The 22,441-nt window shown below is 44.7% G+C and overlaps 5 protein-coding genes across 5 annotated transcripts; 2 read left to right on the top strand and 3 right to left on the bottom strand.

Moving 5' to 3' along the window:
* Positions 1–4,977: 4,977 nt before the first annotated feature.
* On the bottom strand, positions 4,978–6,180 carry LOC139812887 (uncharacterized). The gene is made up of 3 exons (XM_071777999.1): positions 5,707–6,180; positions 5,243–5,598; positions 4,978–5,185 (listed from the first exon to the last, which is right to left on the bottom strand). The coding sequence occupies exons 1-3, from the start codon at positions 6,178–6,180 to the stop codon at positions 4,978–4,980; spliced, it is 1,038 nt and encodes a 345-aa protein (XP_071634100.1).
* Positions 6,181–8,073: 1,893 nt separating this feature from the next.
* LOC139813302 (uncharacterized) lies at positions 8,074–11,726 on the top strand. Its single transcript, XM_071778693.1, has one exon. It carries the CDS (start codon positions 9,142–9,144, stop codon positions 10,333–10,335), a length of 1,194 nt encoding a protein of 397 aa, XP_071634794.1. The 5' UTR covers positions 8,074–9,141; the 3' UTR covers positions 10,336–11,726.
* A 57-nt stretch (positions 11,727–11,783) lies between these two features.
* On the bottom strand, positions 11,784–13,481 carry LOC139813368 (uncharacterized). Its single transcript, XM_071778858.1, has one exon. It carries the CDS (start codon positions 13,210–13,212, stop codon positions 11,821–11,823), a length of 1,392 nt encoding a protein of 463 aa, XP_071634959.1. The 5' UTR covers positions 13,213–13,481; the 3' UTR covers positions 11,784–11,820.
* Positions 13,482–14,340: 859 nt separating this feature from the next.
* LOC139813369 (uncharacterized) lies at positions 14,341–15,602 on the bottom strand. Its single transcript, XM_071778860.1, has one exon. The coding sequence runs from the start codon at positions 15,600–15,602 to the stop codon at positions 14,472–14,474; it is 1,131 nt and encodes a 376-aa protein (XP_071634961.1). The 3' UTR covers positions 14,341–14,471.
* A 59-nt stretch (positions 15,603–15,661) lies between these two features.
* LOC139813370 (uncharacterized) lies at positions 15,662–17,725 on the top strand. The gene is made up of 2 exons (XM_071778861.1): positions 15,662–16,631; positions 16,708–17,725. The coding sequence occupies exons 1-2, from the start codon at positions 16,225–16,227 to the stop codon at positions 17,285–17,287; spliced, it is 987 nt and encodes a 328-aa protein (XP_071634962.1). The 5' UTR covers positions 15,662–16,224; the 3' UTR covers positions 17,288–17,725.
* The last annotated feature ends 4,716 nt before the right edge of the window (positions 17,726–22,441 follow it).

The raw sequence follows: 22,441 nt of genomic DNA, 5'->3' as shown, positions 1-22,441 counted from the left end.
ACCAGTGAACTTCGTATCCTGATTTCGGATCCTACAAACTTGGGGGCTCGTCCGGGATCACGAGTCGGAACCGCGACGGAAATAGTGTTGCGGACGGAATTTTCTGGTGCGAGAGAAATAACCGTCGTTGCACGGGAGACGACACGGCGAACCGAGTCTATAAGGCGGGACAACGTTGTCTGAGTGACGACGCGGTAAAACTATATTCTGCGAGGTGGCAGATACGGTGAGGTGCGATTACGTGTTACTAGAAGAGAAGTGCGCGTATCGAAACGGCGAAACAACGGCGAGTACGGCGAACATGGCGAATACGACGGATACGACGAACGCGGCAAATGCGCTGACCGAAATGACGGTTGACGAGCTAGCGGAGAAGCTCCGGGATCTCGGATTGCCAACGACGGGTAACCGAGCGGCGTTACGTGAAAGGCTGCGAAAGGCTTTAGAGCCAAAAGATAACTTATCGCAGACGGATGAGACGTCAGGAATTTTCGGTGGCGAAAACGCGCTAATGGCGGACAGCGACGATCTGACGACATTATCGAAGGAAGCATTGAAGAGCCGATTACGCGAGCTGGGATTACAGGTGTCGGGAACAAAGCCGGTTCTCCGTGAGAGATTGCGGGCGGCTCTGCAACGAGGCGAGGACGACGAGGATGACACGAGCGACGAGGAAGACGACATCGATGAAGAAGCGGATGATACTTTTATACAACGCGACGATCAAGGCGGGAACATGGTGGGCGCGCGCGGCGGCGTGGCGAGCGTTTTACGCGGCAATATGGGGAGTATTGCGCGCGGCGGTGCGGTGAACGTGACGCGCGGCGCGACAGGTGGCGGTGCGAGATCGACTCCGATTCGCGAACTAGAAATGGCACGAGCCAATGAAGACATTGTTGTTGACGATGGCCGTATCACGCGCGGGGAAACGCGTAATAGTTCGAGAACAGTGCTGACATTTAAGGATGTTGAAGATGCGCTAAAGACTTTTAGTGGAGATGGCACACAAAGCGTACGAAGATGGTTCGCACTATTTGAAGAGACGGCCGAGTTGTGTTCTTGGACGAATGCGCAAAGGGTTATATATGTGAAAAGGTTATTGCGCGGGTCCGCGAAACTTTTCGCTAATTTCGAGTGTCATGCGCAGTCGTATCGTGATCTCAAGAAAGCGCTTGTCGAGGAATTTGACAAAACATTAAATAGCAGACAAATACACAAAGAACTGAGTGCAGTGACGAAAAAAACTGACGAAACATTTCAAGAGTACATCTATCGCGTGTTAGAGTTAGCGAGTCATGCGGAGATGGAGATAGAAGCCAAGATACAATACATAATCGATGGCGTGAAAGACGAAGAATCCAATAAGGCTATTCTATACAACGCGACGACAATTAAAGAATTACGGCAGAGGTTCGTACAATATGAGACGCAGCAGACCAATAGAAATAAGGCGAAGCATCGACCGCAGACGGCGAGTAAGGACAAGATGGCAAGCAGTGGCAATCGAGTGACGGCGACTTCTAACCTTAAAAAGTGTTATAATTGTGGCGATACGAAGCATTTGGGCAAGGAGTGCCCGCACAAGGCGAAGGGATCGAAGTGCTATTCTTGCGGTGAATTTGGCCACATTGCGGCGAAATGTTCGAAAGGATCGGATGCACAAAACAAAGATGCTACACCGAAAAGGGTCGACATAGTACGATCACACGGCGACAAGAAGATATACAAGGATGTGAAGATTTTAAATAAAGACGTAACGGCAGTAATCGATTCCGGTAGTGATTTGCACTTAATGCGATCGAGCTTTTATGTGCTAATCGGTGCTCCACAGATCCGGCCCGTAACAATGAAATTCGACGGCATGGGTATCACGGATTGCAGCACATTAGGAAGATTTACGGCGGATGTGACAATAGACGGTCTCACCCTTACGTTGAACATCGATGTAGTGCCTGATTACTTCACGACGCACGATTTTCTCTTAGGTGGCGAATTATCCGATTTCGCAGAAATCCATATACAAAAACAGAAGGCAACGTTGACGGAATTCGACAACAAAGAATCGAAGACCTCCACAGACATGACGAAAGAAGAAACGGCGTGGTCAGAAGTTTTATGTGTCAACATTCAAGACGAAGAAGATGAAAGAGCGAAAGACGAGATTAACCTCAACCACATAGAAGATGTCCAGGTGAAGGAACGCGTGCGGGAAATGGTGCAAAATTATTGTCCCGAGAAGACAAAAGATAGTGGCGTGAAAATGCACCTGATACTTAAAGACGAGGTGCCCGTTCATCAGAACCCGCGAAGGTTATCAGCGGAACAACGAAGCATGGTGAATGAAATTGTTGATAAATGGATCAGCAAGGGGATAGCCCGTCCCAGTCGTTCGGAATACGCTAGTCCCATCGTGCTAGTAAAAAAAAAGAATGGAGAGCCAAGGTTGTGTGTCGATTACCGGCGTTTGAATCGGAAGATAGTACGAGATAGGTATCCATTACCATTGGTGGAAGATTAGCTGGACAGACTGGCAAGAGCTAAAGTATTCTGCACTCTGGATTTGAAGGATGGCTTCTTCCACGTGCCGATAGATGAGCCGAGTATTCATTATACATCCTTCGTCACGCCGGACGGACAGTTTGAGTTCCTGATGGTGCCTTTCGGATTGAGCAATTCTCCAGCGGTGTTCCAGCGGCATATTAAAGCAGTGTTTCAGGAATTGATAACCAAGGGTACAGTGCTAACTTACCTAGACGGTCAGTAGGTAAGCTACGTTTGTTCTACCCCGGGGGCTCCGAGGGGGGGTGAGGGGCGGGGGGGAACCGCGGGCGGGGGGAAACCGCGGGCGGGGGGAAACCGCGGGCGGGGGGGGGGGACGCAAGCAGGGGGGCGCGGGGAGGGGGAAACCGCGTGTTTTGGCGCCGCGGGGGAAGGGGGAGGGGGAACCGCGTGTTTCGGGCACCGCGGGGGAGGGGAGGGGAACCGCGTGTTTCGGCGCCGCGGGGGAGGGGGAGGGGGAACCGCGTGTTTCGGGCGCCGCGGGGAAGGGGGAGGGGGAACCGCGTTTTCCGGCGTCGCGGGGGAGGGGGTCCGCGTTTTCGGGCGCCGCGGGGCGAGGGGACCCGCGTTCGCGTTTCGCCGCGCCGCGGAGCGTTCGCGTTTTCGGGCGCCGCGGGGCGAGGGGACCCGCGTTCGCGTTTCGCCGCGCCGCGGAGCGTTCGCGTTTTTGGGCGCCGCGGGGCGAGGGGTCGGTCCGCGTCACACGGCGCGCTCCCGCTCGCGTCATCTCCCCCTCCCTCTCGCGCCCGCGGCCCTGTTCGCGCGCGGTCCCTCCCTCTCGCGCCCGCGGCCCTGTTCGCGCACGGTGTCTCTCTCTGTTCACCTCTTCTTACCTATCCTCTCTCACTTGCATCATCATATCTCACTTGCTATCCCCATCATTCGCCTATCTATTCGTGTATTATTTGTCCGAAAAATGCAAGATTTGCAGTTTTGCACGTGTGCGATGAAGTCACCGCGAGACACGTATGTTCTTGAAAATGATATTGCGCCATTGACTTTCGGTGATTTGATCTGTAATACTGCTATTGAACAGCTATTAAACAGCTAAAAACAGCTAAAAACAGCTATCAAACAGCTATCAAACAGCTATTGAACCGCCATGAAACAGCTAAAAACAGCTACCAAACAGCTCTTGAACCGCTATGAAACAGCTAAAAACAGCTAAAAACAGCTATCAAACAGCTCTTGAACAGCCATGAAACAGCTAAAAACAGCTACCAAACAGCTATTGAACTGCTATGAAACAGCTAAAAACAGCTAAAAACAGCTATTGAACAGCTATCAAACAGCTAAAAACAGCTAAAAACAGCTATCAAACAGCTATCAAACAGCCATGAAACAGCTAAAAACAGCTAAAAACAGCTATCAAACAGCTCTTGAACAGCCATGAAACAGCTAAAAACAGCTACCAAACAGCTATTGAACTGCTATGAAACAGCTAAAAACAGCTAAAAACAGCTATTGAACAGCTATCAAACAGCTAAAAACAGCTATCGAACAGCTATCAAACAGCTATCAAACAACTAAAACAGCTATTGAACTGCTATGAAACAGCTATCAAACAGCTCTTGAACAGCTATCAAACAACTAAAACAGCTATCAGTATAACTGCGATCTGTATAACCGCTATTGAACCGCTATCAAACTTCTTTTAAACAACTAAAAACAGCTAAAAACAGCCATCGAACAAATAAAAACAACTAAAAAACAGCTAAAACAGCTAAAACATTTATATTATACTACAAAGTATGTGGGAAAAGGAAATAAAACGTTTATATATACATATATAGTTTATTTAAAAAAAATCATAATTTTTTCTGGTGTCGCGACCACCAGTTAAATATTTTTAATACATTTTGTAATGCGCAATTCTTAACATGTTTTTCGCATCTTATAGTATTAGTAACATCTAGATTATTTAAAGATTCGATATCTTCGTAATCTGCATCCAAAGTCTCAATTTTTAGATGTTTTCTCGCATTATTCTCAAGCAGATCCACCAGCCATTCTCGTTTCTGGCATCCCTTGACGTACACAAGAGTCGACGTCTCGTCGCCCTCTCCAAGTACGGCCGATGTAATTAGATGTTTCGCCATGCTGTAGGGCACGTTTCCGTCCTCCCATCGTAGTCCATGGTGATTCGCAATCAACCAGGAAGCGCATGATCTGTCGGATTTCGTGAGGAGACTCCATGGCATGGGACATGTAAAAATGTAATGCGCCAAAACGGTCCCGTTTCTCAGAACCGCCACCTCCTTTACGACAAATTTCATCCCGACGGTGAATCCTTGCAGATCGACAAACGTCGGTACGATCATGACGAAACGACGGAGCAATCTGTATCTTATCGCGGTACATCAGTGTCTCTTATATTGTAATATCTGCTTATATTGCAACATCTGCTGATATTGCAATTTACATGAGTTTGCGCACTACATTAGACAGCGGGCAGTATTCGATTACGCGATCATGCAAGATGAGACAATAAGCGGTAGTATTTGCAGGTACATTTTCTTTACAATCAAATTCTATTCGCACATCCACGGTGGCGCTCTTGACAGATTCGTTTTGTCGCGAGCAATCGATGACAACAAAAGGTCCTTCCTTCAGGAATGTATACAAGCTGCAAAGCGTATCGAAGGAATCGTATCCGTAATAAGTTTTACGAAAACGCGCATACATATCGAAAAGAACGGCGTATCGATTTTTACCAAAATCCAGATTCATGTCATCGTACGGATAAAATTCGGAGTTTAGATATAGTTTCACGTTGGTCAAATTACAGTCATCGAATACGCTAACATTTTGAGACATGATATTCTTGCGGCCGGTCTGCAGCGCAAAGATAACGTACCGCGGCTTCTCCAGCTGAGTCGCCGTTTTGACGGCCCACGAATGCTTGGTCGTGCTCTGCAACATGGGATACTCATACAGATCCCACGAACGGAAACTGACACTAAGATATCGCCCGCTTTCCAAGGCCCGTAGCATAGATAGCTTATTGACCTCGTTTAATGTAACGTGAGGCATTCGCCACTGTATTTTAAACAATTCGATTTCCGGCTCCGTCGCAGGATTTCCTACAATGCAATTGTTATCGCTACGCGCTCGTATCAAAATTAATTCGTGACGAGCGTTAACAACCACGCGTTTGTAATCTTCGCAAAAGCCCAGCAACAACTTGAGCGGTACGCAAAAGTTGAAGTATCCTTCCGGTATGCTCGATGTAACGTCCCAGCCAGCATTCCGCATGAGTTGAGAATCATTATACGATAGCGATACGTAGTTCTTGATGGTACTGGTTATGCCAACGTTTCTGTTGCGATCAATCTCCACACCGTTGAGCTCGTATCGAATTTCATCAAACATGAACGCCACGCAATTATTCGCAAGCGTTGTCACAGACTCGTCATTTTTTCTCTTTATTACCAATCGTCCTTCAATGTAGAGAAAGCTCTCGCACGGCAACGTGTATAAATCCTGCTGTTGTATGGGTATTCTTATCTCATCGTTATGTCCAAACGTTGTGTTGGCGTACGGATTGTACGTGTGTGTCTCAATCTTGACGACGCTATCGTCAAAGATCGGTTCACCTCCAATGTTTAAGATATTAGCCATTTCGTACGACAAAACCCAATGATTTCAAAAATTCAATGTTCGACGCAGTGAGTTTCTTCTTTGGCGATCGTATTGTCTTTGTGTTTCTCGTCTGTTGCACCTGCTCAGCTTCGTTCAGTACGAGCATCTCACGTTATCGCTGTCGTCTTCGTACATGCAGTCTAACGGTGATCTCTTCTCCGCGAAAATCAATCAATCGACCGGCCTGATCCACGACGCGAAGCGTCAAGTCCGAAATGCTCCGTACGATGATCGGAAGGTAAATGATCTGTGCCGGCGTTTCCGATATCTTATATCCTGGTGGCACGCTCGGTGAAAACTCGTGTATCGTGTGCACGTACTTGTCGTTGCTGTACGCACCCGCGGTCACGTTACACTCTATGCGAATGATGTTTACGTTGATGATATTTAGCGGAACATCCGATTCGTGCAATTGTCGCGGCTCCAGCACGCGATTCGCTGAAAATCCCAGCAGCGATCCAATGTTGTTCGGTTTTGTGAAATTTATCCGATAAGCGCACTTGATCTCGCTCTTCATCGTATTGTTATTAGCATGAATAATAATCAATGGGTGCGGTTCATCTTCGTTTGTCGAGACATTATTGGATTGGTCCCATAAAAGAGCGCGTTTCAGATACATGTCTATATCACTCAGTTCATACGATCCTTCGGGAATGGTAATCTCCTTGTCGTCGTCGTCATAGTAGAATTTATTGTTCGACGAATTTACATTCGGTATCGTGTGATAGGTTTCAAAATCTGTTAGACCGAGCTCGTAATCGCCATCGCTCAAATCCACGGCGGGAAAGTAGCTTACCGCGAGGATGCTGCTCTTGCCGGTGAGCGTAAATGTCAGTGACATGTTTGAATGAATACTGAGATTAAACAGCGTAACGCCGGTCTTTAAATTGATTGTCAACCGACTGTAGAAAACGCAGACACAGTTGTCCGCAATTGCTCTGATCGTATCGCTGATAAGGTGTGCGATTGTACTCTATTACATTGTTCTCTAGATACTGCGTCAATTCTCTCGGTGGTCGAAGATTGCCAAAACTGTCGAAATATATGGCACGATCTCCCCTCTTCGCGTACGCCACCCAGTGAGTACCCGGTCCCTCAGTATTATCCAAATTCACGATACCGCTCTCGTTTCGACGTATACCGCCGATCGGTAACGAGTCGCGCATGAAAATACCTCTAAAATATGGAATGCGCATACGTTTTGCCAATTGTTGCAGTTGTACATTGGTAGTTACACCCTTGGGGATTTTTAGCGTCTCTTCGACGTTTTTTTTTTTCTCGAGACTCCCTGTCCGCGTTTGTACGGAGCGAGATAAAGTCCGTGACCTTCCATGGCGCGATTGTGACGTTGCATCTCTTCCAGCTGACGTCGCGCGGCTTTGTTATCATTCACGGCCTTTGCGACTCCCGCCGCTCCGCCGACCAACGAGCCAAGAACCCCTAATAACGGCAGGATCGGTAGGATACCGCCGCGTTTCGCTATCGGAAGTATTCGCTTGGTCTTCTTCTTTTTCTTCGTTTTCAAACCCATACCGAGTTTCGTTTTAGCCTTCATGGCCGCCCAAACGGCTGTAGCCGCAGCTCTCTCTCCGAGAGTCGAATCGTTCGCGGTGACACGTTTTCGCGCTTCCGCGGCGAGTATATTGTCTGCCACGTGTCGTTCTGTGAGATCGTTGCTACGCGAGTAGGCTATGTCGTGCTCGCGACACGCCGCGTCCAATGGATTAATACCCCGATCACCTCTTGCCAATCGTGTTTCTAAACGAGTTCCCGGTCCGCAAAATTGATAGCCGGGGATATGTAATTCGATCGGAAGCGCGTTTATCGCACGATTCAGCAGACCTCGACCTATCTTCGGCGGCATTTGCCGCAGTTTTTTATCAACGGCGGCGGACCGTCGATGTGTGTTTGCTGACACGGCAAATTATAATGTATTAAACAGCGCCGATATTGCTGAACCTCCGAATCTGCCTTGATATGTTCGGGAAGCTTATCCCACAAATAATCTATGTGATTATAAAACTGTCGCAGTAGAATGACCTTTGGTATATATTTTAACTGCTCGGCGGTTAAATCGTAAATATCGCTGTTATCCGACACGAGCAGAAACATTTTAAAGACTGAGCATCTCAGCTCTACGCGTCTCTATAAATAGGCCAGTTTTCTCGATACTGCATTTCATTCGTTGTGAAGGGGAGGTAAAATGCGGTTCGTACGACAATCGCGGACGATCAAAGTGACAAACTTTGACGATAGGATGCCGTTAACGAAAGAGGTACGCAAACATGGAGGCATGCTACCGATTTCTATACGCGGTATCATCTGCGGTCCGTCGAATTGCGGCAAGACAAACGTCTTGATAAGCTTGCTGGAAAGTCCGCACGGTGTACGTTTCGAGAACGTGTATGTGTACTCGAAATCGTTGCAACAATCGAAATATCGATATTTGGAGAATATACTAACACCGATAGAAGAGATTGGCTACTTTACGTTCTCGAATAACAGTGACGTCATTCCGCCGAGCGAGGCGCTCCCGAATTCTATTTTTATCTTTGATGACGTGGCGTGCGACAAGCAGGATACGATAAGAGAATACTTTGCAATGGGCCGGCACGCGGACGTTGACTCTTTCTATCTTTGTCAGACGTATGCGAAGATACCGAAGCATCTTATACGCGACAACGCGAATTTATTGATTCTGTTTAAACAGGATGGTACCAATCTGAAACACATATACAACGATCACGTAAACACAGATATGTCTTACGATGATTTCAGTAAATTGTGTCATACGTGTTGGCAACAAAAGTACGGATTCGTGGTGATTGACAAGGATAGCGCGATTTCGAATGGTCGATACAGAAAAGGATTTAACGACTTTGCGATACCGAAACGTGGTTAGTTGTTGTCGACGCGTCGATTGAACAACGTTAGCGCAACATGGACAGCAGCGAGGAGATTAGAGAGCGCGAGAGGATAGCAAATCAAATTGCGAAAACGAGCAATTCGATTCGCAAAAAATATCACGCCTTGAAAACTGGTAAAGTGGAGGAAGATATCGCGTTGGAGAGACACTTTAAGCCCATCATCGAGCCTCTAAGACAGATTGCCGAAAACACCGTTGCTGGCAAAGAATCTGACGTGTCAAAGATTGAGAATGAAACGGCGTGGGAAGACGAAGAGCCGAAGCTCAAACGACGACGACCAAACGCCTCGTTTAACGACTCTGTAATGGCTTCAACTCCGGTTACGTTGAAACGATCGATAAATGTGCCATCTAATTTGAGCGAAATAACCAAAATTTTTAAACCGCGTAAACCGAAACGATCGAAAGGTCCATTGAATGAACCACCGATAACCTCTGCACCTTCCGTACAACCCACAATGCTCGCAAACGAAGATGTTTTTGAAACCACGAATGACCCACTCGTGACGTCCGTTCGACAGCAGTTGCAAACACCTGAGGGTCAAGAAACGTTGCGAGATGAATTGGGTCCATTGAGCCAAAAGTATGTCGGGGCAGTTCTGAGCGGCGATCAAGAAAGCGGTATGGACATCGCGTACGGTGTTAAATTCACCAACGATGGAATGATGCTCGGTAATAAACGTTTTGACGTGAACTACGCGGACAAGATAATTATCGACGGCATACGATACAATGGCACACGCGGTCTTTTCGAATTAATCTTTAAGAAATATCCCGATCATGATATCTACACAGAGGACGATATGCAAACATACAAGAGCATTCTGTTGATGACGAGTGCTCATAAACGCAATTATGATGCTCACGCTCAAATAAAGGGCAACGGGGGATACAAGTACACACATATAATCGGGCCGTTGATTTCGGGTAAAAAAGCTGGAAAAGGTATACCGCGTGCCATGACAGGCAACAAGATCGACCATATAATTGCATCGTCGATTTCGGGTAAAAAAGCTGGAAAAGGTATACCGCGTGCCATGACATTAAACGACAACAAGATCGATTATGTTCATTGGGACGATCCCAACGAGCTTGTAGATCGTCTCAGATTGCTCGAAGCTTCGCGCCTAGCGGGTCACACCGGTCACGATAACGAAATCCTGTCAATTATCGAGGAACTTCGCGAGGCTGGACTTATTATAAATTAAGTGGCGCAACAGCGAGTCATTCAATCAACATCGAAATGCCGATCAACAAGTTTGGTATATCGCTCGGAAGAGGCGGTGCGGAACCGTACTATCAATGGAGAGGATTAATCAGAAATTACGTGCGCGATAACGCTCTTTGCATGGTCGCCACCGACTTTGACGCAAAATCGCGCAAGATTCGACGGATAGCGCCGCCTGTAGATGATGGCGATGCCGCTAATAAACGCTACGTGCAGCAGAGCGTGCAAATTTTGAAAGATCGACAGGATGAAATCGAGAGAAAGATGGTCGCATTCCAGAATAACGTGCAAATTACCCTAAACGAACTTCAAAAGATAATTCAAGATGTAATTGTGAATCATCGCGAATAGATAAGAACGTACATCTGATCTCTGCGTCAGTTGCATGTCATCGTCATGGCTGGTAAGAAGCAATCAGCTGAAAAACGGCTGCTGGTGGAAGAATTACACGCTCCTGCGAGAAGAAATTTTTCTCGAAGACGCGTCATAGTGCGCGGATACGATGACCTGTGGCAGGCGGATGTGGTCGAGATGCGCCCATACACGCGATTTAACAGAGGCTACCACTACATACTCACCGTTATCGACGTGCTGAGCAAGCACGCATGGGCCGTACCGCTCAAGGCCAAGAGCGGACCCGAGGTTACTGCGGCGATCGCGAAAATAATTCGAGACGGCGGAAGATGCCCGAAAAATCTGCAGACTGACAAGGGAAAAGAATTTTACAACGCAAACGTGCAGAAACTCTTGAAGAAACATAATATCAATCACTATTCGACATATTCCGTAATGAAGGCATCGGTCGTCGAACGATTCAATCGCACGCTCAAGAACGGCATGTGGAAAATGTTTACGCGCAATGGAAATTACAAATGGATCGACTCGCTGCCAGGTCTCGTATCGGATTACAACGCGCGAAAGCATCGAACTATCGGCATGCGACCAATCGATGTTACCCCCGCGATCGCCGACAAGCTCCTAACAACGGTGTACAGCCACGTAAAGATCGCTGCTCCCGCGCGATTCAAAGTGGGCGATTCGGTACGCGTGAGTAAATTCAAGACAATCTTCGAAAAAGGATACACGCCAAATTGGACCACGGAGGTGTTTAGAATCGTCAAAGTGCAGAAAACTAATCCTGTGACGTATCTGTTGGAAGATTCCTGCGGAAAACCCGTCGCCGGCGGCTTCTACGAATACGAGTTACATCGCGTTGCTAATCCCGACGTGTATCTCGTTGAAAAAGTTTTGCGCAAAAGAGGGGATGAGGTTTATGTAAAGTGGTTAGGATTTGATAATTCACACAATTCATGGATACACAAGAATAATGTATTGTAAAAATTTATTACAGTATAAAAATATACATATATACATATGAGTCATTTATTTTCCTAAATATCTAAATGTAATTACAATATTTTACAGCGGTATTTACAATATATTTACAATAGTATTTACAATATATTTACAATGGTATTTTATAATGTCCCCATGGCAGCGTTTCGGTAGAACCGGGTATAATGTACCGCTTATCATCGTACGGACTTAGAGCTATTTTTGTTTCAGACACGGTGTATACCTCGTGTTTTTTGGATCTTATGCAGGTTTGCTGTCGCGTCATTTCAATTTCGTCGCGCAGACACCGCGTGTAATCGTCGAACGTTATCGACCTGGCTACGACGTTACTCTTAACACCTTTAGCCTTTTTCGTATCTTTCTTACCGTCCACTCGCAAGGCGTACATCTTTGCTCTAAGCCCGACGAATTCGGTCATTATCGCACCGTTATTTTCGTCTTTCATTAAGCCCGGAACTTTTTTATTGACGAGTGGGATACCGTACGTATTATCAATCGCGTAATCGCTAGTGTCAAATCTATGAATGTGGCGCTTCATGATATCATACACATCGTCGCACTCGATGTGATAAATGAGACTGTCAGTATCGGTGTACGTGACTTTACACTTGTCGCGATACAACGGTAACATGTACTCGTGATGAAATTCGTACAAACATGTCTTGGATATATCGAGGATGCACATACCCACATAGATTGGTTTGTCGAATTTCACCTCGAGTTTTCGCATTTCTATTGCTACTAAATTCTCCGAAAAGACGCTTCGGCTATGAAAATTTGGTTTCGCAATCATAGCCTCCGCGCCGTACCTACCCTCCCAATGAGTCACGAGTCGCACGTCAACGTGATTGCGCACATTCTCCATGGTTTTGCCAAACACGGCATTGTTCATCAATTTGTATAAATTTTTCTCGAAATCATTGTTGGCCAACGTTCTAAATTTCGTATTGAGGTCTATATAATCGCGAAGCCATGGAGATTGCGCGAATTTCAGTATACGGTGAATTTTTGATATACGGAGACCGTGACGAGTACACTGCTGCAGGTTGCGATAATGTATTACATAACGTTTCTTATCGTATAATGTTGCGAGGAGCTTGTCCTGCCGCTTGCCGGGTGGTTTATCGCGCGTCGGACAGAACGGTAGGTCAGTGTGCGCGTCGTGAAGATGTTGCGGATACTCCAAGTCAACTTCGAGAATGTAGCCTATCGAGGAATCCAACGCGACATCCATAACATTAAAATCGGTTACGTCGTCGACCCATTTAAAATCTGCGTATGGCAATGGTTGACTCATTGCCCAGCCGTATAAGTTATTTACATCAAAATACATGAGGTACGACGACGGTTTCGATGGATCGTACGACTGCATGTACTTGTTGTTGGCCAGCGCGTATCTGTTTGAACATTGACTCAAACCGCCGCGTATACCGCGTTCGATAAACATGACCATGTCAATGTCGGTGAGCAATTCGAAATTGATGTGTGTATGCTTCAACATAGCATCCCACGTAAAACCCGGTAGAGTATAATAATACGCCGGATCGAGTCCATAACTCGCGACGCAACTATCGCGAAAATTTTCAAAGATATCGGCCAACAGCAAGACATCGGTCTTGAGATATAAATCGCTGTAATCACCGAGCGTTCGAATGGAGAACCGCTGCCAGACGTCGACGGCGTGCGCGTAATCGCTCTCGGATACGGTGTCACCTGTCAATGAACTGTAAAACGAGTCGCGCGGTGGTAAACACAAGTCCTCCAATTTTTCGACGCGCAGTCAATGTATTCATATGGAAATACGCCTTTTCGTGTCAGCAAATTAAAATTTTCTGCGGATAATTCACAAAATTCGCGTTGCAATATTCGCAGTTTATCTTTGCTGAGATAAGATGCCAATTTGTCGAGACTAGCGGTGAGAAACTTGTACGAATCGATAAATCGCAATTTGACGCATGTTTTCTTATCTTTATCTTCGGTGCTTTGAACGTTTTTTGTAAACGAAATATATTTTTCTTTTGTGATCGGGAGTAAATCTACATGTCCTTCGTATGCTGTTGCTATTTCAGTTATAATAAAATGTGCATCGTATCCCGATAAATTGTGAAAAACTATGGGTATGCAATGCGAATCTTTATAATTTAAGTTACAATTCGAATGCGCGGGACCTCTGTATCGACCGGTCAGGTGACAATGGTCGCGTACTCGCACGTCGTCTGGCTCGAACGGTTCTTCGCACACGTGACAGTGCGTTGCGCTGTTAAACTTTTCCCACTCGTCTCGCGTGAAATTTGCCATGGGTACATTAGTGGACAAAATGGTCTTTACGTCGTGAGCTAAACGTCTTAGCTCCTCGGCGAACCACGCGACGCAATCCTTATCGCGACGAAACCGATACATAGATAACGACTCGTCGTACGAGCAACGCACGTAGTACCCTATGCTAAACACGCGATGATGTTGATATGTGTACCTGGACGTTTCCGGATCCGCTTCCATCTTCTCCAGGGTACACTCCAGGTCGGCGTATACGACAAACGGAACTCGTTCCTTCCTGTTGTGATTTTTAAAGGCCAACCACTTGTCGTTATCGCTCGGTAACTTGATCGCGCAGTCATTCATCTCCTGACAGTCGACGGTGTGGGCAGCCAATTTCTCGTTGGAGCTGAAGTAGTGCAAACATCTGCAAAAAAATAAACGCAAATATTATAAATTTTTTATACACAAAATATTCTATATTATTAAAAGAACTATAGGTACTTACCGATCGCAAATGTATTTCCTGTGCTCTTTTTTACTGATTTGCGAGCTCACGAGGCGGGACAGGTTCTTGATCCACGCAAAATGTCCCACGTTGTCGTTATGCACGTACAGCAGATTTACGTGTCTGTCCATCTTTCGGTCAGTAACGCGTATTGGTAGGATTGCAAGTTCCTTGTTTTTTTTCTCGATGCTGTACACGTTGATGGAGATGTTGTTGTAATTTTCAAACCGTTTAATTTGATTCAACGTCATCGGAAACTCAATGTCTGTAAGATCTAGCACTGACGTGTAATGTGGATACGACGATTCCCGTTCTGCATGTCTCTCGGCTGGATACAGAGCAGCCGTCACTGACCATGCGAAACATGCATTGTCCATTGATTGCACATTTATCACCGCCTTCTTCTTTTTAATTTCTCGCGGTATTTCCACAAAACACCCCGCGTGCAATGGATTGTATTTGTTCACGTTTACCATTAAATTGAGTATACGCGACAACGCCCATCCGCTATCACGTTCCTGGAATTCCTCCAGCTTTGCTAAGGTAGGCTCGATGACGTGTTGCTTGTACCACTCAAGCAGATCGGACTCACGAAATAGTTCACAGTTTCTCGTAGCGATACTTTTATTCGCGCGTTTGTCACCCGCAACAAATTCACCATTAAACACTGTATTAATTTTTACATTGTCATGTCGTTGCATGACGTTCCGCACACGATCGAGTACAATGTCTCCCGCATCTTTGAGAAATTGACGAGGGTCGATGTGTTTGGAATTTATCACCGCACCAGTCAATATACGGCTTTCAAAAGCCGTATCTATCTCGCGCCATCTGAGTCCTGTCTCACTCGCACTGTATCCCGCACCCACATGTACGAAACGTTGACGTACCGAGTCTTTCAAACCTTCGAGTCTTGCGATACAAGCGACCAATGACTGTTTGAGACCGATCGATGACTGATCGATTGATAATCGTGGCCGTTTAATTCGGCTTTGTTCTTCCAACGATTCGATAAACTCGTCGCATCGTTGCTCCCACGCGGTAAATTCTTCCCGCGAATTTAACAGGGTGGATTGCTCCAACAACTCTTGCTCCATGTTATTGCACGATCCTCTTGCTAACGCCATTTGTTGCACTCACGACTTCCAGTTTTCGACTATTGAGCGTACCCCCAGATTCGTCATTTTATATCTCACTAATGATGCATCGTTTGATTTTTTAGCATATCTAATTTCACCGTGATCTCAGCATCCGTACATTTGCGCTAACCGAAAAATTGCAAGATTTGCAGTTTTGCACGTGTTCGATGAAATCATCGCGAGACGCGTTGCGACATGTTCTTGAAAAAAGGTACCATGTCATTGACTTATGCGAAATTGCAAAATTTGCAGTTTTGCACGTGTTCGATGAAATCATCGCGAGACACGTCGCGACATGTTCTTGAAAACAATAACGCTCCATTGACTTATGCGAAATTGCAAAATTTGCAGTTTTGCACGTGTGCGATGAAGTCACCGCGAGACACGTACGTTCACGAAAACGCGCCATTGACTTTTGGTGATTTGATCTGTATCAATGCAGCGGCCGTACATCGGCGCTATTTGCAGTTTTGCATGTGTTCGATGAAATCATCGCGAGACATGTCGCGACATGTTCTTGAAAACAATAACGCTCCATTGACTTATGCGAAATTGCAAGATTTGCAGTTTTGCACGTGTTCGATGAAATCATCGCGAGACGCGTTGCGACATGTTCTTGAAAAAAGGTACCATGTCATTGACTTATGCGAAATTGCAAAATTTGCAGTTTTGCACGTGTTCGATGAAATCATCGCGAGACACATATGTTCTTGAAAAGAAATCATATTTGATGCCCGATGAGGTGATCTCATCACGAATGTTCTTGACAAAGATATCACATTTAACGTATATGTGGATTGTGGTGGTGGTCACCATGCAGCAGCCGTGCATTGGCGCTATTTTTGCAAGATTTGCAGTTTTCGGTATGTATAAATGGTCTACGAGGATTCTAGAGCGCAGTCAAGAGTTTGATACGGTTCGAGTACGTCGCAAACACTCTCCAGATACGATGAACACTCACGGTGCGAATTATTACGTTCCGATTGAAAATGAGTCGTGTACGAAACAGCATAATGAGTAAGTACCGTTATTTTGTATATAATTGTGCATAAACTGTTTACATACCTTTGCTTATTTATTTGTATTTTTTCAGTTTTGATAAACCCCGTTGTATGCCACGTATTTTGGGAAGGAGATTTGCCTTGACATCTACAGCTTACAAATATTTGGATGTGGGAATCAACGTGGGACCTATGTCCTTTGTGGATATACTTATTGGCGATAATCGAGGAAATCAGATAGTGTTACCCCATGCGACGTGGACGGCGCTCATCGAAAGACGTATGGATATTGAACAACTTTTGGAGTCAACTATCGGTTCTTCGTTATCGATTCACGATGCTGTTATAGAACTCGTAAAAATGCGCGATGCGAGTGTAGTAAAATTGACATCGTGCAACACCAGCTTGTACATGAAACCGTCAACTATGCTTTTCATATTCGAGCTCGGACAATGTGTCAAACATGAATATTTCAAGCTGTATCAAAATACGCATGAAGTAAATATGAAATTTAATCAATTTGTAACTATTTTACGGCGGAAATGTATCATCGACAGATGTAATGCGGCAAATATTTTGCGTGAAATTTATGATGAAAATTCAATTATTGATTGTGAATTATTAGCCTACGCTTTAGATACTATTGTGTATAATGCGCTACATGACAAATAAATAAGTATATTATAGTAAAAAAAAAATTTAAATTATTTTTCCTTTTCGTTTACCGTTCCTCCTATTCTATGTCATTAGAATTACGCTGCGATATTGTCCTCAGGTTTATTTAAATAAATTAATGAGAATTATTCGAGAATTAAGATACTGTTGAGAGAGGACATGAATATGAGCTACGAAGAGGAATGACCGCGAGCGGGAGACAAATAATACACGAATAGATAGGCGAATGATGGGGATAGCAAGTGAGATATGATGATGCAAGTGAGAGAGGATAGGTAAGAAGAGGTGAACAGAGAGAGACACCGTGCGCGAACAGGGCCGCGGGCGCGAGAGGGAGGGACCGCGCGCGAACAGGGCCGCGGGCGCGAGAGGGAGGGGGAGATGACGCGAGCGGGAGCGCGCCGTGTGACGCGGACCGACCCCTCGCCCCGCGGCGCCCGAAAACGCGAACGCTCCGCGGCGCGGCGAAACGCGAACGCGGGTCCCCTCGCCCCGCGGCGCCCGAAAACGCGAACGCTCCGCGGCGCGGCGAAACGCGAACGCGGGTCCCCTCGCCCCGCGGCGCCCGAAAACGCGGACCCCCTCCCCCGCGACGCCGGAAAACGCGGTTCCCCCCTCCTCCTCCCCCGCGACGCCCGAAACATGCGGTTCCCCCTCCCCCTTCCCCGCGGCGCCCGAAACACGCGGTTCCCCCTCCCCCTTCCCCCGCGGCGCCAAAACACGCGGTTTCCCCCTCCCCGCGGTCCCCCCCCCTGCCCGCGGTTCCCCCCCCGCCCGCGGTTCCCCCCCGCCCCTCACCCCCCCTCGGAGCCCCCGGGGTAGAACCGGCCTAGCTTACCTACTACGGTCTGATTATCCCAGCCGAAGGAGAGCAGGATGGTCTGCAGAAATTAGAAGAAGTTCTCAACATGGCACGCAATTACGGCTTAAGAATAAACTGGAGTAAGTGTAGTCTGATGACAACCCGAGTCGAATATTTAGGGCACATCGTAGAAGCAGGAACAGTCAAACCGTCGGAGAAGAAAGTGTCAGCGGTGGCACGATTTTCTGAACCTACCTCGACGAAAGCAGTGCAAAGCTTCCTAGGGCTGACGGGGTATTTTCGCAAGTTTATCCCGCAATACGCACTCATGGCCCGACCTTTATCACAGTTATTAAAGATGGAGACGTTTATCTTCGCAGACAATCAAAGGAAAGCATTCAATCAATTGAAGACGGCGTTAACAACAAACCCTGTGCTGAAGTTGTATAAGGTAGGCGCCACTACCGAACTTCACACTGATGCGTCCCGACTTGGCCTGGGAGCCATTTTGTTGCAGAGAGACGGTGAGGACAAGCAGTTACACCCCGTGTATTACGCAAGTTGGAAAACCATAGGAGCCAAAGAAAGATATAGCAGCTTTGAATTGGAAGTGCTTGCGATAATCAAAGCTTTACGCAAATTTCGAGCATATCTGTTGGGTATACCTTTCCGAATCATTACGGATTGCAAGGCGTTTGTGCAAACAATGTCCAAGAAAAATTCATGTCCAAGAGTGGCGCATTGGGCTTTAGAACTGGAAGAATTCAACTATTCTGTAGAACATCGTTCAGGTACTCTAATGCGACATGCCGACGCACTCAGTCGCAACCCTATTGAGTGTCTTATTCTCCGAGAAGCTGAAGACGCACTGACGGCGCAAGTTAAACACGCTTAAACGGAGGATCCTGACATACAGCGAATTATGAAGTCTATGAGGAGTCAAGGCAATCAAGAGTTTGTATTACTAGACGGAATACTCTACAAGCGAAATGAAGGCGATCTTTTATTAGTTGTACCCAAATCCATGCAGACGGAGGTAATTCTACAAGTACATGAGCGGAGTCATTTTGGATAGCAGAACACGGAATATCAGATACGGGCAGAGTATTGGTTTCCGGATCTACGTGCGAAGGTACAACAGACTGTCAGTAACTATATTCGTTGTCTGTTAGCGGAGAGGAAACAAGGCAGAACTGAGGGTTTTCTACGACCTCTACCCAAGGAAGACAAACCACTGGAGACTTATCATTTGGATCACTTGGGTCCAATCCCATCGACCAAAAAGGGTTACGGCCATATCCTGGTGGTGATAGATGCATTCACCAAGTTCGTCTGGCTATACCCGACCAAATCGACGACAACTGACGAGGTGATCACCCGACTAAGCAAGCAAGCGGTTATTTTTGGGAATCCCCGGCGGATTATTACGGACCGAGGAACAGCATTTAGTTCACGTGCTTTCCGTGAATATTGCGAAGCAAAAGATATAGAGCACGTAATGATAACTACCGGTGTACCACGTGCTAATGGTCAAGTGGAGAGGATCAATCACTCCATTATTGCCATACTAACCAAGTTGTCTTTGCAGAATCCAGCGGAGTGGTTCAAACATCTGAATAGAGTACAACAAGCGATTAATTCCTCATTCTGTCGCAGTGTTGGCATGACGCCATTTGAGTTACTGATCGGACGAAACATGCAATTGAAGGACGACCTAAAATTACGGGAACTCCTTAAAGAAGCGACTATCGAGACTTTTAGTCAAGAAAGGACAGAACTACGATGCAAAGCCAAAGAAAACATCTTAAAGATCCAAGAAGAGAACCGAAAAACTTACGATCGTAAGCGCAAGGAGCCATTTAAGTATCGAGTTGGAGACGTCGCACAGTGGAGCGAACACTGTAAATTCCCGGACAAAACTTGAAAAAACGTTTTTTTAATTGTGAACACTTAACTATCAAAAATATTTAGTAAAATAGTCATACTCTTCATTCCTACATTAGAATTAACATAACGAGAAACAGATGAATAAATAAAATTTATCAAAGTATACCGCTCAAACATTTTGTTGACTTCGTCAAGATGCACTATCTGATTCAGTTATAGGATACTTATTTAAATACGTTTACCTTGCAAATTAGGGTTATAGTATCAAATTAGTATTACTATACTATATAATTTTTCCATATAGTTTATAAAAAATATGCACTTTCCGTTCTGTGTATTTTATTTTATTTTATTGAGAGTTTTAGTCAATAAATATGACATTTAATAAAGGTTTTAAAAAAATGCCCAGACTTGCCCGTTCTGTACCAAAAATTTTATAAAAGTATACTTCTAAAATTATTCATACGTGATAAATGTAAGTGCATCTAGGTGCTACTTTACAAAATATATATTTATGAAGATGTTAATTTACATATCATAGGACAAATCATTTCAAGTATTTATTTAAAAAAGCTCTGTATAGTAATGAAAAATGTGTCAAATATATTTCTGTATAAGAGATACTTGTTTCATTAAATTCCCTTTTAGCTAATATATGTGTCAAGAGAGAGAGTTCTATAGTCCTTTAAATTTTTACCATATGAGTTCGCAGAATAAAAAATAATTCAGAATACTCGACAAAATTCATTATAAGAAAGGAAACAAGAACGGTAAATGAAATAACGTGAGAAATAAATCGGCAAGAAGAAATCACTGAGAGATAAAAAAGACAAGGAAACTTCTAGATGCACACAAGAATTATAGCGTTATACCGCGCAGTCTTTTATTCAAGTTGCCTGTCCCTATATAATCTCTTTTGTTTTTCCGTAGAATTGTTGTTGGGCTATTCGGCTGTTAGTTTTGTCGATGTGCGACGCGCGATGCACGTTACAAGACAACGCGCTATAACGTTATAATTCTTGTGTGCCTCTAATCTAGAAGTTATTTGTCTTTTTATCTCTCAGTGATTTCTTTTTGCCGATTTATTTCTAACGTTATTTCATTTACCGTTCTTGTGTCCTTTCTCATAATGAATTCTGTCGAGTATTCTGAATTATTTTTCATTCTGCGAACTCATGGTAAAAATTTAAAAGACTATAGAACTCTCTTGACACATATATTAGCTAAAAGGGAATTTAATTTTTCTGAAAATGCTGAGGAATATTTATCTGAGCCATTAAGAAAATTTTCATCTCGTTTATATGAACGATGGTGTAAATCGAATTGTATATATGCGAAATTTATAAAATTGAATGAATCATGGTTACGAACAACATTTCGATTCCCAGAAGAAGCTTTGATTGTAACTTCGACAGAAATAGAGTCAACCCAACCTTCTACATCAGCGAATAAAAAACAAAGACCAGATATTCCTTTATCTAAACGAAAACCATTTTTGAATATATCAAATAGACAAAAAAGAAGACGTACCGAATTATTGAGAGCTGAAAACACTATAGATGAATTAGCATTCGCTCTAAAAGTAAAGATGCAAGCTTCTGGCAATGTTGATGGTGCAGCAATCTTATCTTTTCTTATTGAACATCCTGAACAAACATCAAGACTCAGAGCTTTCTGCGAAGGTAAAGGACTTGAAGTAAAAATGTACTCCAAAGAAAAAGCTTTAGCATTAATAGTGAATTTGAGATTATCGAAATTAAAATATGAAGAGCTACGAAAAATTTCTATTGAACAAGGTATTAATCCGTATCCTTCGTATTATCAAATTCAATTGGCAAAGAAAGACTGTTATCCCCCAAAAGAAGCAATTATAATTTCAGATACTCATGCATCAATAAAGTTACAAGCTCTCCTTGATCTGACAACTTATAGATTACTTAAAACATGTAATATTGGTACGCATTCTGAAATTCGGAATTTAAAATTAATATCTAAATGGGGATTTGATGGAGCAAACTGTCAAAGCCTTTACAAACAAGCATTTACAGATCTACCGAATGTTTGCGACAAACCGAAAGATGATTCAATTTTCACAACGTGTTTAGTCCCTCTGAAATTGATCAATGGTTCAACTATTATTTGGGAAAATTTGAAACCGTCTTCTACCAAATATTGCCGGCCAGTTAAGTTTGAATTTATAAGGGAGAATAATGAAATTATCCGTAGAGAAAATCAAAAGATGTCAACCGAAATAGAAGCTTTAATTCCAACACAATACGAGGACAATATTTCGGTGGAACATGAACTGTTACTCACTATGGTGGATGAAAAAGTGTGTTCATCATTAACAGATTCTTCGTCAATGAAATGTTTCATATGCGGCGCAAAACCTAAGGATATGAATAATTTTGATCTTATTTGTAAGAAGAATGTTCAGGTAGAGCATTACAAATTTGGATTAT

The sequence above is a fragment of the Temnothorax longispinosus genome, chromosome 5 (assembly GCF_030848805.1).
Source record: "Temnothorax longispinosus isolate EJ_2023e chromosome 5, Tlon_JGU_v1, whole genome shotgun sequence".
Classification (NCBI taxonomy): Eukaryota; Metazoa; Arthropoda; class Insecta; order Hymenoptera; family Formicidae; genus Temnothorax; species Temnothorax longispinosus.
The sequence above is the reverse complement of the archived record's forward strand: the minus strand, read 5'-3'. Positions and strand labels throughout refer to the sequence as shown.